Source organism: Lampetra planeri, chromosome 54 (assembly GCF_965212315.1).
Source record: "Lampetra planeri chromosome 54, kcLamPlan1.2.h2, whole genome shotgun sequence".
NCBI classification, from domain to species: domain Eukaryota; kingdom Metazoa; phylum Chordata; class Hyperoartia; order Petromyzontiformes; family Petromyzontidae; genus Lampetra; species Lampetra planeri.
In genome coordinates, this window is record NC_136160.1 from 6,384,237 (window position 1) to 6,411,062 (window position 26,826).

The following is a 26,826-nucleotide window of genomic DNA, read 5'->3' on the forward strand; positions in this document are numbered from 1 at the left end:
AATTGCTTGCTCGTGCCACTGTTTGAAGGTTCCTCCACCAGAGGGAGATCTGTAGAGCCGCTCTAGCAGAAGCTTCCTCCACCAGAGGGAGATCTGTAGAGCCGCTCTAGCAGAAGCTTCCTCCACCAGAGGGAGATCTGTAGAGCCCCGGGAGAAGTAGGTCCCTCTACGAGAGGGGCTCTGTAGGGCCCATCTGGGAGTATTTTTAGAATATATAGAACTCGTCCACGCTGGTCAGACTAATTTAACGAGGTTGGAGTCCTCACATTTTATGCCGTCACCTGCCGATCGACTCGGGTTACAAATGTAGTGCCGATTATTTTTGGACCGTATGCGGCGGGTTGTGAAATGTCCTTGATGGCGAAGTCGGATTTCTGAATAACAATGCAAACGGTTTAATTGTCACAGGATTGACATTTGGAGGATGGTGGTTAGCGCACTTCACGATGAGCCTGTCAACCCAGGCTCGATTCCCACGCCGTCTTGCATCAGTGGCGAGTGACAACCTGAGCCGGAAGACCAGACCAACATCTGAACCGGTCCTGGGTCCCACACGAAGTGCGGTCAAAACAACCCCGATGGCCGGCACGTGGTGAAGAGGCCTTCATATGATGGGGCCTTTTTGCCAGTATCAAAGTATGAACAATAATAGGGTTTACCCTTTCTGGCAATGAATCAGGAGTTGTGTTAAGATGTTAAACCACAAAATAGATACGTTTAGCAAGGAATCATGCCCGCATTAACCACGCACAGTTATTGCGGTGAACATGCAAACAAACTCTGATAATATATGCATTGTCTTTGAAACTGATTGGCCTACACCAGAGACAGCCTTCATCCAGCAGTGGATTGAACAAAGGGCTCTGCTGCATGAATAATTGAGAGTCTCTGTCGCCACGGAGGCTTTGTTTGGACACTGGAGCAACTTGCCCAATGTCTTGAGCAAGGCGCTCGTGTTTTGTTTAGCGAGCTTGCCGGACAATAACTCACTTATACGGAGCCTAACTCTGTAAACTGCGGCAGTGGTTGACGTGCAAACTCAACACTCGACGCACGCGCGCGAGCACGCGGGCACGTGCAGCAGAAATCCGCGGAGTCTCCACGTGGATCCGCCTCCTGTTGGGTGGGGCGTGGCACGCGGGGTCGTATTCGGCAGCCTCAGCACTCGACCGGCGAGCGCCGGCAAGTTTACACGAACACGTCCAGCTGGCGTTACATTTGCTATACAATTGTAGTGTCAGCGGAGGTTTTTCAGGAGCACCTTTCATAATGAGTTTTCTTTGGGTTAGATCGCGTAAATATATAAATGTGTCGTTAAAACCCGCCACCACCCGACACGGCCAACTAGTAAGGGTTGTCACGTAAACAGAACGTGGCCAATTCGTCACTAGTACAGCACTAGTGTGTAGTGTATAGTGTAGTGTATAGTAGTGTATTGTATAGTGCATTGTGTAGTGTATAGTGTAGTGTACTAGTACAGCATCACCGGTGTGTTGGAGAGCCAAGCCACAACATTTACAATCTTGACTACGACGTTTCACCAGTAATTACAACTAGCTTCAATTACTGGCAAAACGTAATCAGATTGTTGTGGCTTGGCTCTCCAACACACCGGTGACGCTGTACTAGTGACGAATTGGCGTGTTCTGTTTACGTGATGACCCTTGTTGGCTGTGTCGGGTGGTGGCGGGTTTTAACAACACATTTATATTTAGACTTAAAACTTTCGTGACAGCAGGAATTCATATTCTTGGTTCTTTCGTTAAAGTCACGTAAATAGAAATAAAAAAATAAAAGCAAAAAACTCACGACGTTTCGATCGCAACACAAGCGGTCTTCATCAGGCGGAGATTTATATATTTACACGATCTAACCCCAAAAAACCTCTTTTGGATGATATTGGTCACGAAAGCCTCCGTGTTAAAGCACCTTTATTAACGCCTTCAGGTTCACAGGTTCACCCTCGCACTCTCCTTAGTCGTCTAGCCGAGCCTTAACACAACCCTAACCGTGTAACACCCACGGCGCCGACCGGGACAGCCACCAACTCTCCGGCCGCACAATATCTCGTGAAGACGACAGCGACGACAGGACGAATCCACTCCCAGAACCGGCAGCCCCGAGCTCCCGCTCTCCGCTGCTTTTATTCTACTCGGCACGGCCTGGCTTCGCCCTGGCCGCGTCTCCCTTCTCGAACTCACTAGCGGGTTCCAGGGGCTTCCAGATGAGGTCTTCTTTGACCCTTGCCCCAGTTCCTCCGCCCTGCCGGCACACATCCGCGTATATGCTCACCGGCGTGTGTACTGCTCGTCCACCGCAGTTGCCGTTGCTGGACAACAGTTGGCGCTCTTACACTACACAATTGACGAATAAAGTCGCAATTATTGGGGCGTGCACAGCCCGTTTGTCAATCCACTGATGGATGAGGGAGACAAAGGCGGTCGGGCGTGGTGTTGGCCACCCACCACCTCGTGTGCCGTGCCGGCCTTCATAGGTAAACGCTAAAAGCACTTGCCCCAATAGTCGGTTACAGGCTATACGGGGTATCTTTGTCTTTGTTTAAACCTGGGTAAAAAATAATGAAATTAATCTTTTGGTTTGCAGTTCACTCGCTCGTGAAGTTTGTGCGTGTCTAATTGTGTGTATGTTGAACTTCTTTCTCAGTGTACGCAGCCAACCGTGCTAATCTGTGTGAGTCTATGGGTCTCTTTGTGAGTCTATGGGTCTCTGTGTGAGTCTATGGGTCTCTGTGTGATACTGTGGGTCTCTGTGTGAGTCTGTGGGTCTCTATGTGAGTCTGTGGGTCTCTGTGTGAGTCTATGAGTCTCTTTGTGAGTGTATGGGTCTCTGTGTGAGTCTATGGGTCTCTGTGTGAGTCTGTGGGTCTCTGTGTGAGTCTATGAGTCTCTTTGTGAGTGTATGGGTCTCTGTGTGAGTATGAGTCTCTTTGTGAGTCTATGGGTCTCTGTGTGAGTCTATGGGTCTCTTTGTGAGTGTATGGGTCTCTGTGTGAGTCTATGGGTCTCTGTGTGAGTCTGTGGGTCTCTATGTGTGAGTCTATGAGTCTCTGTGTGAGTATATGGGTCTCTGTGTGAGTCTGTGGGTCTCTATGTGAGTCTGTGGGTCTCTGTGCGAGTCTGAGTTTCTGTGTGAGTCTATGAGTCTATGTGTGAGTCTATGAGTCTCTGTGTGAGTCTATGGGTCGCTTTGTGAGTCTATGGGTCGCTTTGTGAGTCTATGGGTCTCTGTGTGAGCCTGTGGGTCTCTGTGTGAGTCTATGAGTCTCTGTGTGAGTCTATGAGTCTCTTGAGTGAGTCTATGGGTCTCTCTGAGTGAGTCTATGAGTCTCTGTGCGAGTCTATGGGTCTTTGTGTGAGTTCTTCTTTCTCACCGTACACAGGCAACCGTGCTAAATCGGAGGGTGCGGGTTGATAAAGCCGGGAGCAAAGTACATTAAAGTGGAATGTTTCAGCACCGTGCTCTCTTACCCGTCATCATCATAATCGATTTACACGGCATTCCAACAACGCCGATGACACAGCACTGTGGAGGGCAGCTAGCGGGGATTGGTGGATCACCGCACAGATGTTGCCAAACTCCCATCCCGTGGGTGTCGAGGGTGTGCCGTACTTTATCTCGCCAGGAGAAGGCGGATACGGCAAAAGTGCGGGCTATTCTCCATCCGTTCCATTTGTACGGGATAGAGCGTTGCTCCCTCGCACGCGTGGGTCTTTCTCAGTGAGGCCAGTCTTCTTCTGTCGCATGCTCTGCCGATGTAGATGTAGAGCAACGACCACGATTTCACATTCACGTGGGTCAAGCCAGACAACCGAGTGAGGAGCAGCGGAGTTTATCGCCGTGATGTATCCTTAGTATGTGTGGATCGAGGGGCATTGCGTCGTTAGGGGCCGTCCATAAATGACGTCACGCGATTTTAGACGATTTTTGACCCCCTCCCCTCGTCACACGGCGTCACAAAAAGTCAGACCCCCCTCAACTATGACGTCACAAAGCTCTGCCCCCCCCTCCGAGTAAAACATGCTTCAAATCGCTTTAAACTATTGTCATTGTAGTGCGTATTTAATGTGGCGCTGCACTCTGATGTTGTAGGAGAAAACATTTATTAAAAAGTCTATTTAATTAAGTAGAACGTGTTGTCTATATTTATTTAAAGTTGCGCATTTTGATGTGACGTCATATTTCTCAAACCCCCCCTCGTCACACATCGTCACAAATGTCTGACCCCCCTAGGTGCGTGACGTCATTTATGGACGGCCCCTTATGCATTGTTACGGTCTGCTCTGGATGACCGCCAGTCGCACACCGGATAGTTTTTATTTCAATTTGTGCATCATCAAGGTGTCCGCATCTACCGCTGCCATGGTTTGTGCAGCGAATGTGGTTTATTGTGGACCGTGAACTTCGTAAAAGATGAAAACCCCAGGGACCTGCTGCTGCGTTGGCTCTTTCTCGGCATCGTGTTTGGTAGCTCCTTTGAACTCCGTTCAGCCCCTCCAAGCTTCATCGGGGTCGGTGAGGCCGAGAGACTCGCATGGATACCCATCGACTCGCACGGAGATCGATACGAAGGAGGCATCGTCCCAGCGATAGACCAACTCAGCTGCTCTACGCTAACAACGACTACAGCAGCAGCAGCCATCCGAAGAACATTTGATCCTTTTGGCGGGACCCAGGGGTTAAACAATAATATAAACTGGCCGAGGCAATTAAACACATTCCTGCGGAGGGAGCTGGTGGGAACGTTGGGTTGCTCGGTCAATGGCCAGGGTCAACGGCGACGTGGTGTATTCCGCAAATATGCCCGACTGTGAGGGCGCGCACAAGCCGGCGTGAGTAGGTTAAACGTTGAGTTTTATAAGGGCACCACGGGGTGACCAGCCCCTCCCCACCCAGCAACACCCCTCCCACCCCCCACCCAGCCCCTCCCCACCCTCCCCTCCCCACCCTTCCCTCTCCACCCAGACCCTCCCTCCCCACCCATCCCCTCCCTGCACGACGGACACAATAATCCCGTGGGCTGGTGTAACCAGGAAGTTCCTACCAGTAATATTTTATTTCAGGGACACTTTTTTTTCCAGGGGTGTTACTTAACTCCGCGACTGCGGTACCAATCGATCCGAAATCAGTGCCACACTACGCGATGTCGCAACGCCAAACATGAGTATAAAAAATCCGTTATCGACAAATTCAACTTTGAACAGTGCATCGTGCACAGCTCGTCGAGATGAGTCGATTGCCGCATCGCCGACCACCAACAGACTAAAAATGACTGAATCACGGCAAGGCCGTAATTATAATATATATTCAATATTCAAATATGCTCAAAATGCCCCCCCCCCCCCAATATATTGCTATGAAATAGATTTCTGTTTATATGATTGTGGTTATGGTTGTACTTTATTCACCCCTAATCTCTGCCACTACATACAATGAAACAAGAAAAGGTAAAAAAGAAAAAAACAGAGCAATGTAATACAATACACTACTAGACATTATTGTAAACAAGTCAATCCTGTGTGTTAGTGATTTTTGAAAATATTTTAGGCAGGAAATTAGTTTTAAAATTTAATTTTTTTCTGGGGGGGGACCCCCAAACCCCCTGGAAGATTTGCCCCCCCCCCCCCCAATGTTGACTTCATGGCTACGGCCTTGCATCACGGGCGAGAGCTGGGGTCCTACGGTGACCCCGGGATACCGCCATAAGGTTCACTTTATTCTGATCTTAAATAAACAAAATAAGAACTCCGTGGCCGAGCGCTCACGAGCCTGGCGCTAGGTTTCCGATTACGATCCGGGCCACGCGGGCCCGTGACGCCAGCACGAATGAGGTGACGTGGGGGGTGGGGGGGAGACGTGGGGGGGAGACGTGGGGGGTGGGGGGGGGAGACGTGGGGGGTGGGGGGGGGAGACGTGGGGGTGGGGGAGACGTGGGGGGAGACGTGGGGGGCGGGGGGGAGACGTGGGGGTGGGGGGAGACGTGGGGGTGGGGGAGACGTGGGGGGCGGGGGGGAGACGTGGGGGTGGGGGGAGACGTGGGGGGTGGGGGGGAGACGTGGGGGGCGGGGGGGAGACGTGGGGGTGGGGGGAGACGTGGGGGTGGGGGAGACGTGGGGGGCGGGGGGGAGACGTGGGGGTGGGGGGAGACGTGGGGGGTGGGGGGGAGACGTGGGGGGTGGGGGGGCAGAGGTGGGGAGCGGAGCCGGAGGAGGAGAGGTGGGGCGCAGGGGGAAGAGGGAGGAGGAGGGAGAGGGGGGGCAGAGTGAGGGGAGGGGGCAGAGTGAGGAGGAGGTTGAGGGAGCAGGGTGAGGGGGAGGAGTGGAGGGGGAGGAGGCAGAGTGAGGAGAGGGGGAAGAGGAGGGGGGGGCAGAGTGAGGAGGAGGTTGAGGGAGCAGGAGAAGGTGGCAGAGTGAGGAGGGGGGAGAAGGGGCAGGGGCATGAAGGGGCAGGGGGAGGAGGCAGAGTGAGGGAGTGGGTGGAAGGAGGGCAGGGGGAGGAGGCAGAGCGAGGGGGGGAGAGGGTGGGCAGAGTGAGGGGAGGAGGCAGAGTGAGGGAGTGGGTGGAAGGAGGGGAGGGGAGGGGGAGGAGGCAGAGTGAGGGGGGAGGAGGAGGCAGAGTGAGGGGGGAGGAGGAGAAAGTTTGCGCCACCACCAGCAGCAGCAGCGAGGGAGCGAGGGAGGATTTTGTCCTCAAGGCAGCCGCGCAACTCGCGGGAGTCGGCGGCCAGGACGTCGCTGCCGCTGCTTTACATTCAAGTGAATTGCAGCTCCGTTGGTTCATAACAATAACAACAACAATAACAAGACGACGACGACGAGGGGACTGATTCATTCGCCCGCGTGTGAAGTTGCCGACGCGTCCGCTCCTGAGGTTGTTGTGGCCGGGAAAAAGGAAACACCAGCAATGAAGGTCGGATCGGTGTGATTATCATTCATTGCGGGTACGTGCGCGCGCGTGCGTAAGTGTGTGTGTAAGTGTGTGTAAGTTTGTGTGTGTGTAAGTGTGTGTGTGTGTAAGTTTGTGTGTAACTGTGTGTGTGTAAGTTTGTGTGTGTGTGTAAGTTTGTGAGTGTGTAACTTTGTGTGTAACTTTGTGTGTGTAACTTTGTGTAAGTGTGTGTGTGTAAGTTTGTGTAAGTGTGTGTGTGTAACTTTGTGTGTGTGTAAGTTTGTGTGTAACTGTGTGTGTGTAAGTTTGTGTGTAACTGTGTGTGTGTAAGTTTGTGAGTGTGTAACTTTGTGTGTAACTTTGTGTGTGTAACTTTGTGTAAGTGTGTGTGTGTATAAGTTTGTGTAAGTGTGTGTGTGTAAGTATGTGTGTGTATAAGTTTGTGTAAGTGTGTGTGTGTATAAGTTTGTGTAAGTGTGTGTGTGTATAAGTTTGTGTAAGTGTGTGTGTATACGTTTGTGTAAGTGTGTGTGTATAAATTTGTGTAAGTGTGTGTGTGTAAGTTTGTGTAAGTGTGTTTGTGTAAGTGTGTGTGTGTAAGTTTCCGTGTGTAAGTTTGTGTAAGTGTGTGTGTGTAAGTTGGGAGTGGTAGTGTAGCGATTCCCGCTCACGGCCAACACCGGTGACGATTAGCTGAATCGGTCTTGGGCCTCCCCTAGGTCAGCTCAGCCTCAAATGAGTATCCGGTGCGGTGTGCAGTAAACATCACCACTGGAGAGACAAAGGCGGCCGGGCGTGGTGCTGGCCACCCACCCCCTCGTGTGCCGTTCCGGCCTTTATAGGTGCTCGCTAAAATCACTTACCCCAATAGTCTGTTACAGGCTACACGGGGGATCTGTCAATTAATTATTTGGTTTGCAGTTCACTCGCTCGTGAAGTTTGTGCGTGTCTAATTGTATGTATGTTGAACATCTTTATCACCGTACGTAGCCAACCGTGCCAATCGGAGGTGTGGGGGAAAGACAACAAACTATGGGTCTCTGTGTAAGTGTATGGGTCTCTGTGTGAGTCTATGGGTCTCTGTGTGAGTCTATGGGTCTCTGTGTGAGTCTATGGGTCTCTGTGTGAGTCTATGGGTCTCTGTGTGAGTCTATGGGTCTCTGTGTGAGTCTATAGGTCTCTGTGTGAGTCTATGGGTCTCTGTGTGAGTCTATAGGCCTCTGTGTGTGTCTATGGGTCTCTGTGTGTGTCTATGGGTCTCTGTGTGAGTCTATGGGTCTCTGTGTGAGTCTATGGGTCTCTGTGTGATGAGTCTATGGGTCTCTGTGTGAGTCTATGGGCCTCTGTGTGTGTCTATGGGTATCTGTGTGAGTCTATGGGCCTCTGTGTGTGTCTATGGGTATCTGTGTAAGTGTATGGGTTTCTGCGAGTCGACGTACGTGTGAACTTCTTTCGCGCCGTACCGAGCCAACCGTGCTAATCGGAGGCCTTGGGGCAAGGACCACAAGATTGATGCTGTTGTTGATGTTGTGTCGCTGTGTGTTGTTGTTGAGGTAGTGAAGCAGTGGGACAGAGCTTCACGGCTCCCTTGCGAGGAAACGGAAGTCACGGCAGCCGGGTTGGGCCAGGCGAGGTGAAACGGAGACCACCTCCAGAGGACAATTTCAGACTTTCCGAAGTAGATTATTCTTTTATTACAACGTCCACCGTGGAAGTTTAATTAATTGCAGGAAAGGAGATTAGATCCGGGCAGGGCGAGATTGTAAAACTTCTCGAGAAGAACGAGAGAAGAGGAGGCTTTAGGCTAGAGAGATCCCAACAACAGGAGGAGATCATCATCATCACCACCGCCATCATCAGATTTGACGCTACCCTCAGCAATCCGGAACGACTGAATCCGCGTGCACATCACCAACAAAACATCACCTCGAGACCAAGAATTTAGCGTCCTCGGAAAGAAACAGAAACATTTGGTCGAGCGGTAAAGAAAACAAAGTCAGAAAATATTTTAATTTAATTTGCCCCACGATGGCTTCTACGGGGCGCGTGCGCGGGGCCCAACGGAGCGGCCTGCTGGAGGTGCTGGTGCGGGACGGCGGCTGGTGCCGAGTCCTGGCCACGCTCGGCGAGGACAGCCTCACGCTGAGCGCTGAGGAGGCCGCCGCCGCCACCAACAACGGCGGCGGCGGCGGTGTTGGTGTTGGCCCGGGGGCGGGTGTCGAGAGCAGCTTCAACGGCCTCAACGGCCCTCCGTCGACATCCCCGCAGCAAGGACGCGGCCCGGCGGAGGACGAGGGGCCTGAGGAGGCCGTGCCCGAGTCGATCGCCAACATCAAGCGGGTGGTGCGCGTCCTCAAGCAAGAGGTCGGCGGCCTGGGCATCAGCATCAAGGGCGGCAAGGAGAACAAGATGCCCGTGCTCATCTCGAAGATCTTCAAGGGGCTGGCGGCCGAGCAGACGGGCGGCCTGTACGTGGGCGACGCCATCCTGTCGGTGAACGGCGCGGACCTGCGCGACGCCACTCACGACGAGGCCGTGCAGGCGCTCAAGAGGGCCGGACGCGAGGTCGTGCTGGAAGGTGAGCGGGCCGAGCAGGGCGGGCGAGCGGCCGCTTCGTGCCCCTTGCTGTGGAGGACCGCGCCCGGTTCGCCGTCGAATTGCGAGTGCGAGTCTAGCCCTGTGTGGTGCTCCGGGAAAGTAGGGGGTACAGCTGGTGCATCTACCAGTCATCTCAGTCGGCCATCGCAAAGCACTACCTGGATCTGTCCAGAGACCTTCTGTCAGCGAGCCTTAGACACTTCACGTGGCCTCAAGGTGCACCTCGCCTGGCACAGGCGCTTGGGGAGGTCACCGTCACTTAGTGGCGAATGGAGAGTGTTGGTATTGGTACTCCGGGAGGAGAGAGCGGTGGTGTCGCGGTTGCGTGTGTGTGTGTGCAGCTCTTTGTACCACATGTTGAAACTTCATTCACACCGTTATGTAGACAACCGTGCTATGAACCCGGCGTTCCGAGTTCTAATTATATAAACCGGTGTTGGGCTTCCTCCTCGGTCGATTCGGGCTCAAATGAGTACCTGGTGTGCTACTCGCTAACAGCACTTCCTCCAAAAGTCTATGAAGGATATACGGGGGATCTTTCTCTTTGGTGCCGTGTGTGGGGAGCGGTAGTGCCGCAGTTAAAGCGTGCTGCGCTACGAATCAGAGTTTGCTCGATTCCCGCTCGAATTATCTGAACCGGTCCTGGGCCTCCCCTAGGTCGACTCAGCCTCGAATGAATACTGTACGTGGTGCGGTGTGTGAACATCACCATTGGGGAGATAAAGGCTTTCGGGCGTGATGCTGACTCCCCCCCCCCTCATGTGTTCATAGATGCTCCTCGCTAACAGCACTTGGTCCAGAAGTCTGTTGAGGCCATACAGGGGCGGGGTGGGATCTTAGTCTCTATAATTGGTAAAAAATCTGGTCTGTGGACCAATGTCTGGTCTATAATTGGGATGCAAATGTGCAGGGATAGCAGTTTCTTTGCCTGCATCTCCGGGGACAGCAGTGTCCAACTCCTCAAATTTGCTCGTGGTCATCCTCCACATGCTGTTGATGTCGGTGGTCGGGTAAAGCTTTTGGAGAGGAACGATTTGTTTTCGGTGGCCCGAAATATTTGCCTTGCGCATGTCACATTCACGGCCAGCTGCGTGTGACCGTACGTCGGGAGTGTTGAGAGGGGCCTTGGGAAAAAAAAAGTGTTCATGAAAGAAGATGTTGTGTGTGAACAATGTTGATGATGTTGCAATGGTAATAGGAGAGCCATTGTATCCAGAAGGGTTTCGACGAGTCTCAAGACTCATTTTCAAGGGGGGGGGGGGGCTGCAGCATTGGGATGTCTGGCAAGTTTCTTTTAAGGAGTTTTATTGAAGTCATGGGCTCATGTTAAATTTAGCTAGGCTTTATAACGCGTGCATATTTCGCGTATCGGACGCAATGTTTGATCGAGGTGAGGGCCTGAGAAAGGTGAGGGCCTGAGAGAGGTGAGGGCTTGAACCAGGTGAGATGCTTGAGCAGCTGCTTGAAGGTAGATGGATGCTCCAGGGATGTGTTTGCGGGAGTGCAGCAGTGGGAAAGAAAGAGCGTTCCAGACGGCTGCTGCCGGTGCAGCTATGGAGAAACGTCACTCGGCCTGGACACAGGTCCTGGCTGTGGGTTGTTAGACGCCCTCCATCCGTCGGTCGCAGCGGTTTGCCGTGGTCAGTAGAGTGGGTTAGGGTGGAGAGGAGCTACGGTGCCGGAGCCTGAAAGATTGGAGCCGAACTAAACTCTACAAACGAGACGGTAATCGAGGAGTCAGTAACAGGGGAGGACATGCTAGAAATGAGACAAAAGGTTTATTGATTCCAGCGGCCGCCGGGCAAACGCTCGCACGCCTCCTCCTCCTCGTCGCTCTCATCCAGGCAGCGGCTCGCAGTCGGAAGGTTGCGGGTTCAATTCCTAGTTGTGGGTTGACTCGGCTCACCACCGTCACTCCCTCCGGAGGGGGTCAATAAAATTAGTACCCCCCCCTCCCCACAACACAGGAATGTGGAATTTGCACCACCGGCTCTGACAGCGTTGCGAACAGGAGATGAGCACCAACGCCCGCCGCTGCTCATCGGAGCAGGAAATCACCTCGACTCTTCTGAGTTACCGCAGGAACATGAGGAGACTCCCCCCTCCCCCGCATCATCGAGGATCGAGTTATCCATGATGGGATGAAAGTTAAAAACTCGGGAGGCAGTCGTCCCCCAGCCCAACCTAACCCTCCTCTCCCCCCAATTCCGATACCTTCGTGCGTTTTGAAACACCCCTCGCCCCCTGACGCCCGCTCGGCTCGCAGCTCCGCACAAGACGCACAACAAGCGAAGGGAACACTCGCTGCGAGCCGGCCTCGTCAGCTGTTGGCTGTCGATCCGCCAGGCCACCCCCGAGCGCGCGGCGGTCACGTGGGTTAACAGGTGCTCCCCGAGCGGGCGGGTCCCGTCTCGGCGCGCCGTTTTGGCACGGGGTGGCGGTTGGGATTGGGTGGCACCGAAAGTTCGCAAAGAAGTGCGGAGAGATTTGTCGATTGTTTTTTGGACGGCGGAAACACCCGTTGGGCAAGAAATGCACATTTTTCGATGGGAACCTGGGGTTTTCGCGATAAAAACCGGATCACGGCAGCAACAACAACATCTACAACAACACACGAAAAAACACGTGATGAAACTATTTACAAAAAAACAATGGTGCTTTGCACGGTCACGTTTCCGAACGTGGCACGGTAGAGCATTGCTTTGGGATCGCAAGGGAGAGAAAAGGGATTTTTGGAATGCGTGGACGAGGGAAGGGGGTTGGCTGTTGAGAAGAGTTCGCCGACTGGGAATGGACGCTTCGTGGTTGAAAGCGATGACGGCCGGCGGTCGAGGCTGGAGACAAGAGTGGCAGCTGAAGGAGATGTTAACGACTCGATGAGGCAGGCCTTCATCCAGCAGTGGATAGATAATGGCTGCTTCTGCTTATGGTGGTGGTGATGATGATGATGCATGCAGGTTTCAAGATGTAATCCCGAGTAGATTTGATTTGCATGAGGCTCTTTATGGCAGTGGTCAAGTCAAACGTCCCCCTACTCAAATGAGTAATGGCTACAGGATATCGCCTGTTGCAACGTTGCAACATACGATTACCGTATTCTCTGGATTGTAAGATGCACATTCACCACCCACCCACACGGTGTTGAAAAGCTACATTTGGGGGATGCCTTTTTTAAATCCGGAGAATCGTCTCCAGGAAGACAGTCCTCCACAGCAAAACCTGACCATGCAGACGGGGGAACACGAGAGACGCCACGAGCGTCATCTTCCAGAGGGGCATCCCTGCCCATTTCAAAGCAGCGTGCTCATGATCACCTTCTGGCAAGACGGTGGGACCCTCCGTGGGAGTTACCGTATTCTCCCGAATATATTCCTCGCACGTCTATTTGTCGTTGTGGTCAAATGACCCCAGAGTTTTGAGACTCCGTTTTACTTTCCGGAGTGACTTACGCTCCAGAGAATGCGGTAGTGATGCCGGAGTGGAGTGGGGTTGAGCGCAGAGTTTGTTATCGCTCGGTGCGTGCGGAGGAGTGGGTCAGGGGGTTTGCTCCCGGGGAAGATTAGACACGGGTTGGGGGACAGGATGGGGGGGGGGTCAAGGTGAGGGCCAGTGCGGTTAGCGAAGTCGCCCATCGTTTTTTTTTGTTTCCAAAAAAGTTCACCCGTGACGACTCGAGGGATTCATTCATTGGTGGAGGGAGGAGGGAGTCGCGGACGAAGCTGGGTGATTCCCCCGCCCCCACCCCCAATGCGAAAATAATAATTTGCAGCCCCCTTTGCCAATCCACTGCTTTACCCCTCACCCTGCCGGTTGTCCATACTTCACCGCCGTAGTCAATGCGCGTCGGTGAAGTGTACGTACGTATGTACGTTGAAATTATTTTCGCACCGTATGTAGCCGACCGTGCTCATCGGAGGTTGCGGCGGCGGCGGTGGTGGACCCAGGGCCCGATTCGAATATCACTCGCCAGCTGATGTCAGCCGTGGCCTCGAAGTCAAAAGGCCCAGCTCTCCAGGTCCACAGTGCGGTGCCGCTGCCCGCTTCACCCCCGCGTAGTGTAGGAGTGTACTCTATACACGGGCGTTCTGCAACGGGAAGAGCCGGCTGCTCTTGCCTCGTCTGGTGAGTCTGAGATCACAACTGCGCCACCACAACCCCTCCCAACACTGGCAGCAGCAGCAGCAGCAACAATAATAATAATTACGAGCATGTCCTTTATCCAGAAGAGCGTCACGGAGGCTCAAGGAAGCCTCTTGTACCGGACGGCCTTGAGTGGGAAGTTTGGCAAAATAGCACGTGGAAAAAAAACGAAACGCCCACTGGGATGCGAGTGGGGCGGCATGATGGCGAGATGTTAACTACATTGCCTGGTATACAGGAGGTCGTGGGTTGGATCCCTACCCTAACGCCTGCTGTATATTTGGAATTTGCGTGTTTCTGTCCCCGTGGTCGCATGGATTTTTCTCTGGGTTCTCCGATTTTTCCCTCCACTATTTAGAAATATGCATTTCGGATATTTGTCTGCTATAAATTTCCACACGATGATAAGCCACTTCGTTGAGCTATCGTTTGTGACCAGGTCGCTTCTGAAAAAGAGCTATACAGCTCAGCAGGCTCTACTTGGTCAAATAAAAAAAATCGTTTAACACGCGGAACTCTGTGCGCGAGTAGATCGACAGCCTCCTTGTACCAGAATGAGAGGGGGAAAGGAATGGTGGGAAAATATTAGACGTTCGGTAATGGTGACAAGTTCCAAACCTGCGAGGCAGTCAAACCTGGCTTAACCGCAGGCAGCTACCGGGATTTGAACCCAGGTTCTCGGCGATGCTGGCTCCGTGTCTCTGACCTCTGAGCCACCTGGTGACCTCTGCAGGGGGAGGGGGGGGGCGGCTTTTGAAGGCGGTGGCACCGTTTAATTTTAGGGCGGCGAAGTCGGGTGCACTGACCGCTCACACACACGCTCGCACACATGCTCGCACGCTCACACGCACGCATGCTGACGCTCGCACGCACACATGCCCTCATGCAGGCATGCACACACGCTCACGCACGCACACTCACACACACACGCTCACACGCACGCACGCACGCTCACATGCACACTCGCATACTCGCACTCACACATGCTCACACGTACGCACACGCTCACACTCTCACACTCTCACATGCTCGCACTCTCACACGCTCGCACTCTCACACGCTCGCACTCTCACACGCTCGCACTCTCACACGCTCGCACTCTCACACTCTCACACGCACACACTCACATGCTCACATGCTTACACGCACGCACACACTCACACGCTCACATGCTTACACGCACGCACACACTCACATGCTCACATACTCACACGCCCACGCACCCGTCCAGCCACAAAGAGAGAGCAAGAGGCCACTGCGTAGGTTTTTGCGGTTGTGCTGATCTGGCGCGTCTCTCCCGATTGTACCGCGGGTTGTTCGGCATGACGCCCGCTGCCGACGTTTCGCGTCCAGCACACGTGGAGAGAAACGTCGGACATCGTGCCGAACGAAGATGCACGTTGGAGCGCCGTAGAGATAGAGAGGGGTGGAGTCACGGCAGCTGTCGAGCACTGGCCCCAGTGACGAAATACGGCCGGAGCTAACGGCCCTCCTCAAATCAGCCGGCTTCATGCGTCCTAGCGCTGGGTCTCTGAATTTTCGCTGATTGTTAGGGGTGTGCGCTTGTGTCCCCCCCCCCGCCCGTTGTTGAATGAGTGAAAAGAAAAAATTCAAATAACAGCGCGCTCGGGTGTCCGTTTTCCTGCACGTCTGTGCTCTCTCCTCCGCGAGCTGCCGAGTCTCTGCCGCCCGAGTTCAACTCCGATTACCCGTGACCTTTGGTCGTGACTGTGTGCACACGCGCCCGCGAGAGAGAGGGAGAAACAGCAGTGCGACGTTAATTACTCGAGCTGATACGATAAGCACGATTATTGTGGTGCAGCGTCGCAGGTGCCAAGACCCGCTCGGCCGTCGGGGTCGCGCGATGACACATTGACCTTGGCGGATTTTGTTTATTCGTGGCAACAAGAAATGAACTTGTTGAGCAAGCCTTCCAGACAAGGACTTGGGGATTACTGAGTGGGGAAATAAACCGAAATGTTGTATTTGCTTTTTCAGTGGCGCAAAAAAATAGTGTGTGTGTGTAGAAGTGGTTTTCCAAACATTGTAACAAGACACTCGGGAACTTGGTGGGCAAAAGACAAATGTCATGTTTGTAGTGCCCCATCGAGTTGGGTTAACAGACGGGCGGACAGAGGTCGCCTTACTAATAGAATGGCGAATCGGGAACATTCAGTCCCCGGGTGCGGAGCGACACGGTGAGTGACTCTCGCATTAGGTGGCACAGGGACACGGTGACACCGATCCCAGCTCTCTCAGTGACACTGAACACAGCTGATAGTGGCACGGTGTCACTGAGATCAGCCCTCTCGGTGACATCCCAGCTCTCTGCTGACACGGTGACACTGATCCCAGCTCTCAGCGACACTGAACCCAGCCCTGTCAGTTACACGGTGTCACCGAGGCGCAGCTCGCTGATGTATATGCATCCCTGTAAATCCCCGCCACGTCATCATCATCATCATCGCGGTTCGTTACGATCGGCTTCCAGAACAAACAAACCGACGACCTTCAACAGCCGTTCCGTGGCGCCGCTGCCACCTGTGGTGCCACCCCCGCTCCGACCGTTCCCCTGCACCCGGCTCCCGTCCAGCCACAGCAAGCAAAGAGAGGAGAGAGAGGGGGGCCACTGCACAGGCTTTTCGCGGTTGTTGCTGGTCTGGCGGTGTGTCGTCCTCCGGGTTGCCCGGCACGACGGCCCGCCGACGTTTTCGCGTCCAGCACGTGGAGAGCGAAACGTGCATTCCCCCACGGCCACCACCCTTCCACCCCATCGTCCTCAACTTTCCCTGCTCTTCCTCCCGCCGTCCGAGCTGTCGACTCCCCTCTTTGCCACACCCGATTCAAGTCCACGGCGCGCAAGGGCGTCTCTCTATTTTTAAATTTGTTCGCGAGGATTTTTTTTCCTCCGTTCTTTTCTCCCCCTCCAACATTTATAATGAGCACCACACGCCTTTAAGAGTATTTCTTTCTTTTTTTGACCGCTGCTATACATTTTCCCACGTGGTGACGATTGACTATGATGATAAGCCACTTTCGTTGAGTTTTTTTCGTCATTCGCAATGGCCACGAAAAAAGAGCTTGCGTAACCTCAGTGGGCCTTACAACCTGGTAAAATAAATATGGGAAAAAATAACAGCCGAAGTTTTAGTTTCTCACCATAAGAGAAGTGCCGCCCACGGGGTGAGATGTGGCAAGTCGCAGTGGGACGCCGCTACACGAGTACAGTACAGCGTCGTCTCGTATTCTGCAGGACGGGGCTGTGCACAGACCCCGTTTTGACCTCAAGGGCGGTGGCTGCTCACGCGTCGAGTGAACTTGACGAGGTTCATTTCTTGACTCTTACCTCCCAACCGCGCCACGAGTCCGTCGTCCCGCGTTGAAAGTGTTCCGGCTGTGATGAACCGATCCAGAGCCCCCCGCTGTACCTGTACCGACCGGGCCGGCGTGGTGAAGTATGGTGAAACAGCCCTCACGACTTGACAACTGCTTGGGGGGATATGCCTTCATCCAAACTTGGATTGACAAAGCGCCGTAAATTATCATTCCTTTTCATGTAATTATTGAAAATTCGATTAATCAGCCATCGTAAGATTTGAGAATGTGAACACTCAAGCCAAATAATTTCACTGAGACTGATAGCGTCAAGGGGCATAAACCATCATCACGCAAACTCCAGTCATCCTCGCAGCAGCAGGTTTTGGCTAACCATCAAACAAAAACGGTGACCACAACACGCGCTTTCAGATGCGCTTCTGCGGCCGCCTGGAACGCTCTTCCTTCCGACATTAGTAAGCCACCGGGAGCTATGCACTTTTAAATCATCATCTAGATTGAAAACTAATTTCTGTTAAAACTGCTATTTGTGTTTAGTTTGTTGACCTTCCCGCGCACCTCTGATTAGTGCGGTTGGCTACTTACGGTGCGAAAGAAGTTCAACATCCAGTGCATACATCCACAATACAGGTTTTTTGTTGGATTAAATCTCGTAAATATAAATGAGTCGTTAAATCTGCCGCCACCCGACACAGCCAATTAGTAAGATTTTTCAAGTAAACAAAACATGCCAATTCGTTACTAGTACAGTACACCATTGTGTTGGAGAGTAAACCCACTACAATATTTATAATTAGAGTTCCGTGACATTTCGCCGGTAATTACAACCAGCATCATCAGGCGACAGCCAGAGTTGTAGACAAATCCTCCTCCTGTTTCGGTCTTAAATAGAGGAGGGATAAATATAGAGATAAAAAAACAAGTACATAAATGCGTCCGTCATATCCAGCGAAACCAGCCACACCTGGTCAGCCCTCGCCAACACATTCATACCCTAGCCTCTGCAAACAATGCACCGTTGTCGAAACAACACTAACACCACCACCCCATCCTCCCAGGTACCAATACAGCTGGGACTCTGTCGCTACGAACCATAGGTGCGGGCGGGGTAGCAGCGCAGTGGTTCACGCATGCACCTCGCAGCAAGAAAGCGCCTGGGTTCGATTCCTGACTCGGGCGCCTTTCTGCGTGTGGAGTTTTGAACGTTTTCTCTCTTTCTTTCCTCCCCGCCGTGTTCTGCGTGGGGTTCCTCCCGGGTTCTCCGGTTTCTTCCCATAGCTACGGTGCGATATGCTGGTATCTTGGCCAGAACGCCCCAATGCTGGAAATCTACCTGCAATTATGACTCAATTGGGATTCGACATTGCAACATTTGGCTAGCCACTCGGTGAGGCTGAGCACAACAATAACATGAAGAATAACAACATTTTTCAATATACCCACATCGCGCTCGCAACCGGTGTGTTTGCAAGTCATACGTGCGCCGATATGTTTCGGTGACGTGTGAACACGCAGTTACACATTTGGCATCGTCGTCTGTAAAGCCAGAGAAGAAACCGGTCCCACCAAATTATGCGACGCTTTCAAGCCGTACCGATTTAGTTATGTGGCTGAGAGCAAATAACTTGATACCGGCCCCACTCATTTCAAACGGTTATCACATAATTGACAGTTATTTTGTACGTATGCATGTTGAACTTCTTTTGCACCGTACGTGGCCAACCGTGCTAAACGGAGGTGCGGGGCAAGGACAACAAACTAAACACAAAACTCGGTTCGAAAGAAATGAGTTTTCAATCTAGATTTAAAAGTGCCTAGCTCCAGTGGCTTCCTAATATCGCGAGTAAGAGCATTCCAGATGGCCGCCAAAAGGAAGAGCGTTCCAGACGGCCGCAGAAGCTCATCTGAAAGCGCGCGATGCGGTGGCCGTCTTTGTTCGATGGCTAGCAGCCAAAAGCCGCTGCGAGGCTGACCGGAGTTCACGTGATGGTTTATGCGCCGGGTGGTTATCGCATCATTCACTATTATTGGCCACGTAGAGAAGTAAAAAACACAGAAGGGATGCCACCTCACGTGGAGCTGACGTGTTCGATATCGGGCCTGGGCTGGGGGACTACGAGAAGAGGCTGGGCATTGACGCGGTGAAGGAGGGGGGGTTTGCCCAGAGAACTCAATGCCTGTGCTTCCCACACAGCTGCGCTCAGATGCAGGGGATGATAAAAGCACAAAGGTTTAATGATAATAGAACACAGATCGTCTCTGTGTTCTGTTTTTTAAAACAAGGTCTTCTACCCGCACTGCCGCACCGTTAACTTTGTAGAGAACTGCATTCCACAAGGATTCCCATGACCCCACCCTTAATCTCCACCATCACTCACCACCACCTTCGCCGACCACCACCACCTTCACTGACCACCACCTTCACTGACCACCACCTTCACCGACCACCACCTTCACTCACCACCACCGTCACCGAGGGCCCGTCGAGCTAACGCGCATCCAGATCTCGAGGTCCCTCTCGGCGACAGTTAAACAAACCAACCCCACCCCCCCACCCCCCTTGTTAAATTATGTGTGTTCCGCTATCCTCCGAGTGCGTCCGCAAGCAGCGGCGGTAACTTTGACAAAGCGCAGCGGCGTCTTTGAGACGCCCTCGGAGATCTTTTACTACTTTCTCGGCACCAGTAAAGTAATTTTTTTTCCTCTCCCCAACTCGTTACTTGAAGTATAAAACATTTTACGCGCTCGGTAGACGAGGTCAAAGTGCCCCTCCCCGCTCTCAAGCACCTTTGTCCCATGGCTCAAACTGCCCTTAAGCTGGTGAGTGGAAATTCCACATTCCTATGGCACGGGCCGGTTTTTTGCTTCGATAACCACCGTTGAAGCGACGTAAAATGGAATACATTTTAATGATAGCAATCAATGATAATAATAACAACACCTGAGATGTTACGGGCCTTTGTCAATCCGCTGCTGGATGAAGGCCTCCCCGTGCTGTGTCGTCGGACAAGGGGGTTGTTTGACCATGCTTCACCACGCTGGCCCACCGCCACTCTCGGCAAATCATCCCTTCGGGGTTCAGTAAAGAGAGCACCCGTAACCAGTTTGTGGGGGAAGTTTAACAGCGGTTGTCCTTTGGGTAGACTCGGTCACACCATAGGAATGTGGAATGTCCACCACTGGCTCAGAGGTGCAAAGAGTTGATGAGCCCCGTATCAACGCCCATTTGAGCAGCAGGCCACACACACTTGAATACGTGGAGCCCAAACACCGGGGAGAATCAGTCGTTCCCATGCCTGTTCCCATGCCTTATCAGTGCCCTGCCTTATTACAGACCAATTCAGACCTTATTGGTCACCCCGTGTCCTTATCAATCTCAACTTTTATCCTATACACCACTTTCCATTTCCATACAGGGAGTTTAAAAAAATTGGACCCAATTTCAAAGCAGTATATTTCACGATGGAAACATGTTACAATTACACAAAAAGTTACAAACAGTTTAATGAGTTATCAAGTTTTAATTACCTTTTTATAAATGCTCTATGTGCCCTCCACCTGCTGTATGGACAACATCGAGACGATAGTTGAATTCGTCCCAAATGCCTCTCAAAGTGTCTTCTTCCACTGAAGTCACCGCTGCCGTGATTCTGTTTTTGAGTTCATCCAGATTAGTCGCTAACGGTGGCACAAAAACACCACGGGTCTTTGACGTATCCCCACAAGAAAAAGTGGCAGGGTGTGATGATGTCTGGGGATCTTAGGGGCCAAGAGTGTAGCGCCAAGTCTTGGGGTCCCGTGCGACCTCTCCAACGTTGAGGCAGCGCGTCTCGCGAATGACTGAGGCTCGGGGCTGTTTGTGCGCTGGGAGAGGCATCTAGCGGTTATCATTTGAAACTCTATGCCCCGCCCTCTCTATGCCCCGCCCCCTCTATGCCCCGCCCCCTCTATGCCCCGCCCTCTCTATGCCCCGCCCCCTCTATGCCCCGCCCTCTCTATGCCCCGCCCTTTCAAGTGGTAAGAGTTTTATTCATGGGCGGTTCGTGGTTGCAGAGATATAGCGATTTTAAAACCCCATTTCCCTGCACGAGAATACGGGGTAAACCGTATGGGTTGACAGCTCTGCGGTCGTTTATCGAGTAAACATTTTTAGCACGTCGTTTGCGTCGGCCTCCGAAGCCTTTTATTGCCTCTTTTTTTACTTGAGCAGCTTTGTCAACCCAATCAGCATAAGGGTGCAACGTTCGCAATTGCGTTTCGCGAGGGGTAAAGCCGTCGGTTCTCATGCGTGCAACGCGGTGACTTCAAGTCGGGGGGCGGGGGGGGGTGCGGTCGCTGCACCCAGGAGGCCGTGCGTTCCGGCCACTCCGTCGCGACCCCACAAAACCCTCGGCTGCTCTTTTAGGAGGGCGGCGGTGACAGCACGTGTCCCCGTTGGTCTCCGTTGGTCGTGAGCCCGACAGGAGGCGCGTCGTCGAAGGCGGCGTGCCCTCAAACCCGAGATGGCTAAGTATAGAGTGGACCAGTAAAGATCCCGCCCTGGGTACGGGAGAAAAATCCACGCGGCCACACACGGAGAACACGCAAACTCCATGTATACAGCAGCAGGCCTCACGGTCGTGTTCGACCTCATGACTTCCTGTGTACCAGGCGAGGTAGTTAACATCTCCTAGCCACCGTGATGATGATGAGAGAGAAAGAGACACGCAAACTCCAAATATACAACAGGCACGGTCAGAGTCGGGATCGAATCCACGACCTGCTGCATACCAAGCGAGGTAGTTAACATCTCCTAGCCACCGCGGTGCCCTGTCTTGCGATCCTGTGGCCACCCGGACGTGTGCTTGTATATTGAGGCTGGATGAAAAAAAATAAAGATAACGATTCTCATTCGTGTCGGTGCACGGGCGTGCGCAAACGTGGACGCGCGTTCTAAGCGCGTGCGCACCTCAACGGCGCACCGCTCGCAGCGCACCTGCACCGATCTCCCCGCGGCGCTTGGGACGTATTCGTGGCACTGGCCGTGGTTAATTCGTTTTTTTTTCCACCGTAACCGCCAGCAAATGCGGACGCCCCTGTCCTCGTGTGACCCCGGCCGATTGGCGCAAAGCCGCGGCGGCTGCCGGTGAATTTAAATTTTCTCTTTTGGCAGCGGCGGCGGCGGCGGATGGAGGCGCTGACCCAACAATAAAAAATCTTTGGACAAACGAAAGCGTCGCTTCCCGGCTACACCATCCCACAGCGCCGCTGCCCCGTGGCGTGGGGGGCGGGGATGAGCCCCCTCCCCACTCCTGCAGAAGGCCGAACCACCCCCCCCCCACTAAAGTTTTATAGTCGAGTACAAGAATGTTGGTACAATATTTAACAAGTGGACGATTCTATTTTCAGGATGCCCACACCGATGGTGCTTTATCTGCTGCAGTCTCCTTGTGTGCATGCATGCATGTACGAACTTCTTTCACACCACCGTACGTAGCCAACCGTGCTCAACGGAATCACGGGGAAGGACAACAAACTATGGGTCTCTGTGTGAGTCTATGGGTCTTTCTGTGAGTCTGTTGGTCTCTGTGTGAGTCTATGGGTCTCTGTGTGAGTCTGTTGGTCTCTGTGTGAGTCTATGGGTCTGTGTGTGAGTCTATGGGTCTTTGTGAGTCTGTTGGTCTCTGTGTGAGTATGGGTCTCTGTGTGAGTCTGTTGGTCTCTGTGTGAGTATGGGTCTCTGTGAGTCTATGTATTTATGTTGAACTTCTTTCGCACCGCACGTAGCCAGCCGTGCTCATCGGAGGTGCGATGCTTGTGTAATTTGCCAAGCGTCATGTGGTGATGCACAGGCTGTCTGCAGTAGTAGGCTGAGATATCCTCGATAGAGGCTCGCGAGAGAGATGGATCTGGTGGGGAGCCCCTTTCGTCAGCGGTGGCGGTGTGAGCGAGCGATTGCAGGGCTCCACCTTTGCAGTTTTAATGTCTGTGGTAGAGTCGACGCAGCCTCAAATGGAGTGCCTGGTGCGGTGTGTCGTAAACATCGCCGCTGCGGAGACAAATGTGGCCCGGGCGTGGTGCTGGCCACCCAGCCCCTCGTGTGCCATTACGGCCTTGATAGGTGCTACTCGCTAACACCACTTGTCCCGACAGTCTGTCAAGGCTATACGGGGATCTTTGTCTGTGGGGGGGGAGGGCGGGCAGGGAACGACCACAATGTGGTGAAGTACGTCACAGCGTTCCCTGCACAGGAGGGGGGGGGGGTGGCGGGGAGCGGAACGCACGACGGACAATAGCGGACCGTATCGTCGCGCATTCCCTCCGGCGTTCGTTTAAAGCCCATTGAACGTTGACCGTGTCGTGCCTCCCCCCTTCCGGAGGTTTTGTTTACCCCCACCCCCGACCCCTCCCCCCACTGAAGGTCAGGCGACAAGGCTGGAACGGCAGAGTGAGGGGGTTAACGTCACGGCTTGGCGCTGCGGGGAAGTTGCTCACTTTCGCGAAGTGGATTTCTCCTGGGCGTCCGAAACCCGGGTTGAACCCGGGCTCCCTCGGCAGTGCTGGCTCAAGCATCTCCGACGTGGCCAGAGCGAGCACCCAGCCACCTCACATTGTCAATGCAGCATTCCCTCGTTATTCATGAGCTTGCTGTCCGCGATTTTGGCTATCTGCAAATCGTATCTGGAACTCTACACGACTGCATCTCTCTCTCTCTCGAGAGAGAAAATAACAGAAAGTGATGATATAAAGTGACGAGAGATAAAGAGATGAGATGTTTCGATAATTTTCATGTATTTAATCGGTTATTTACGTATTTATTTAAGGTGATTAATTACAAATATAGGTTTTCGTAGGCCAATATTATTACGCGCGAAATGTACTACTCGCGAGCATCTCCGGAACGTATCCCTGGTGTATAACGAGGGAACGCCGTATTTTCCGTCATCTGCATTGTTTCGGGATGTTGCCTCCCAGTCGCGTGGTGGCAACGCGTGCGGGGTAATCGGTGGTGGAAACCTGCCGGTGTGCGATGGTCGGGCATGCCACGCCGGTGCATCCCAGCGACGCGCCAGCTGCCGATAGCGGAACTCGTCAGAACGGTTCTCCTACTCTCCGCCGTGTCTCCGCGGAGGTTTAAGCCGCCGTGAGCGCGTGGGCCCGCGGGCAGGGCAGGATGGGTTTCGCGAGGGCACGTCCACGTTTTAATTTGGGTAAATCGTGAGCACAACATCATCACAGAGGGGCTTTTTTTAATCCGGGTCGTATCGCATCGACCGAATGGGGGCTCTTGAGTCAAGATATTAATAACCAGTGGACCTTTCCTGATAGGGGGTGGGGGGGGGGAAGAGGTAGGGGGGTTAAAGACGTGCAAATAACATACCGGGGGCGCTGTTGGACGTAATCAAACGATTTGACCTTCGCACACAGCCGGTAGAAGGAGCGGGGGAAACGTTCGCCCCAGGGAAATAATATTCATTCCTCCCCTGGGGGTGGGACGGGGGACTAAGAAAAATATTCAATCCTTCCCGGTAGGGTGGGGGGTGGGAACAAATATTCTTGGGGGGGGGGGGGGACCAATATTCGTTTACACCGGCAACAGTTGTGGCTATATCCGGAGGTGAATGTGACCGCACACGTGCGGCATGCGTTGGCACTTGGGTGGCCTGCGCGCACCCCCCCCCCCCAACGCTTCCAGCAGCGTTTGTTCTCTCCCTCTTCTCACCTGTGATGAGAGGAGGGAGCGAGGAAGAGGAGAGAGAGAGCGAGGACCCCCTGAGAACACAGAGCACGCTCGTGTTGAATAGAAAAAGCCCGTTGCCGCGCCGGTGGCGTCGGGCTCCGGGGATGACATTTTAGCTGTTTTGCGATCAAGCAAAAAAAACATCTGTTCCCGCGCCCTCTGACCAGCCGTCACGCTCCGCCGGCTCGTTTAGGGGCAAGGTGGAAAATTTACGCGGTCGCGCATCGGTGCCGGCGGCGTCGGCGGCGGTGACGGTGATGGAGGGAGGAGAACTGACGAGCCGGGGGTTGGGAGAGAAGCGGGAGTTTGGGAGCTATGGAAAATGCAGTCGTGGCTGAGCAGTGGTGGGGCGCAGTTGTCACGGGCCCTGGTGCATCTCCACCGCCTGCACACTCGATAGCTGGCGCCGCTGACCGAACCCTAGGGGAGCCTTGACACTGAACCCAGGGGCGTAGCGTGGTTGGCACGGGCGCTCGTGCAAAGAATGAGATGGGGGCCCATATCCAATTTCCCTCATCTTCTTCATAGCCCAGTGCCCGGGCCTCTGTGATGAGATGTTAACGACCTGGCCTAATATGCAGGAGGTCGTGGGTTCGATCCTGACCCTGACGCCTGCTGCTGTATATTTGGAGTTTGCGGTGTCTCTCTCTCTCCCCATAGTCGTGTGGATTTTTGTCCGGTTTTTCCTCCCACATTAGAAACATGCGCGACGAGTATTTGGCTACTATGAGCTGATTTCTGAAAAAGAGCTACATAGCTGAACGGAGCCTTACCTGGTAAAATAAAAAAAATTGTGTTTCGTTTAATTCTCTAGTTTAGTTTATGGGCCTTGGTGCAGCCCCACTGGCTGCACGCTCAATGTCTGGCACCATTGACTGAACCCTCGGGGGGGAGACTTAAGTGTGGCCCTGTGAGCCTCATTAACACAGAGCCCAGGGGCATAGCGTGGTTGGCATGGGCCTTAGTGACAGTAATCAAATGGGGCCCCTCTCATTGCTCCATCTTGCATGCAGATACGCCGGATGGATTGTTGCATTGGTGCCCGTGAGATGACAATGACTTTGGGGATGCCTTTATCCAGCAGTGGATTGATCATGGCTACTGTTGCTGCTGCTGCTGATGCTGACGAAGGCAACTCGCGCGCCTGTGAGTACGTGTGTCGAACTTCTTTCTCACCGTACGTAGCCAACCGTGCTAATCGCGGGCGCGGTTGAAGGACGTCAAACTAAACACACAAAGCAGTTCTGATGAAACGAGTTAGCTTCATTGCGAAGGGCAAAGCTGATTAAACAAACGGGCGCCGCGGGAAGAGTGCCACGTGCCCGCGATTGAAAATGCCAGCGTGGGGCTGGTGGCGGCGCAGAGTGGGGGAGACGAGAGACAAATAAATAGATAAATCGAAAAGGTAACATTCGCAATAATTCCTCTCTCTCTCTCCCTGCGGCCGGCCGGCAGAAGAGGAGCGCGTAAATATTTGGCCGCTCCAGAGCACGCGTGGAATGTGACGCGAGCGGCAGCTGCGCCCTGTGTGTCGGCCAAAGAGCGCACGTGGGAGTGTGGGCGCTCACCCGCTCACCCTCCCACTCGCTAGCCCGCTCACCCACTCGCCTGCTCACCCTCCCGCTGCCTCGCCCGCTCACCCTCCTCCCGCCCGCTCACCCTCCTCCCGCATGCTCACCCGCTCGCCCATTCACCGTCCCACTTGCTCGCCCGCTCGCTCACCCCCCCACTTGCCCTCTCACTCTCCCACTCTGCTCACTCAGCCTCCTGCTCGCACGCCCGCTCACTCGCCCTCTCACCCAACACGCTCATTCTGTTCTACCAATCATGTCAACTCGCACTCTCTCCCACACGCCCGCTCACCCTCCCACTCATTCACTTGCTCATCCTCCCGCTCATTCACTCGCTCACCCTCCCACTCATTCACTCGCTCACCCTCAAACTAATTCACTCACTCACCCTCCCGCTCATTCACTTGCTCACCCTCCCACTCATTCACTCGCTCACCCTCCCACTCATTCACTCGCTCACCCTCCCACTTATTCACTCGCTTACCCTCACACTCATTCACTCGCTCACACTCCCGCTAGCTCGCTAGCACCCACGGCAGAGATGGAGCGACGAAT

At 53.5% G+C, this 26,826-nt stretch overlaps 1 protein-coding gene across 4 annotated transcripts in view; it reads left to right on the forward strand.

The window, feature by feature from the left end:
* Positions 1-6,628: 6,628 nt before the first annotated feature.
* The window catches only part of LOC144735244 (beta-1-syntrophin-like), a 35,762-nt gene continuing 15,564 nt past the window's right edge, over positions 6,629-26,826 (forward strand). Inside the window, exons 1-2 of one of the 4 annotated variants that reach the window (XM_078617739.1) lie at positions 6,629-6,958; positions 8,464-9,484. In XM_078617739.1, coding sequence (XP_078473865.1) covers positions 8,935-9,484 — 550 coding nt within the window. In that variant the 5' untranslated portion in view covers positions 6,629-6,958; positions 8,464-8,934. The remainder of the gene's footprint in view (positions 6,959-8,463; positions 9,485-26,826) is intronic. The other 3 variants (XM_078617740.1, XM_078617741.1, XM_078617742.1) reach the window with 3 other exon arrangements.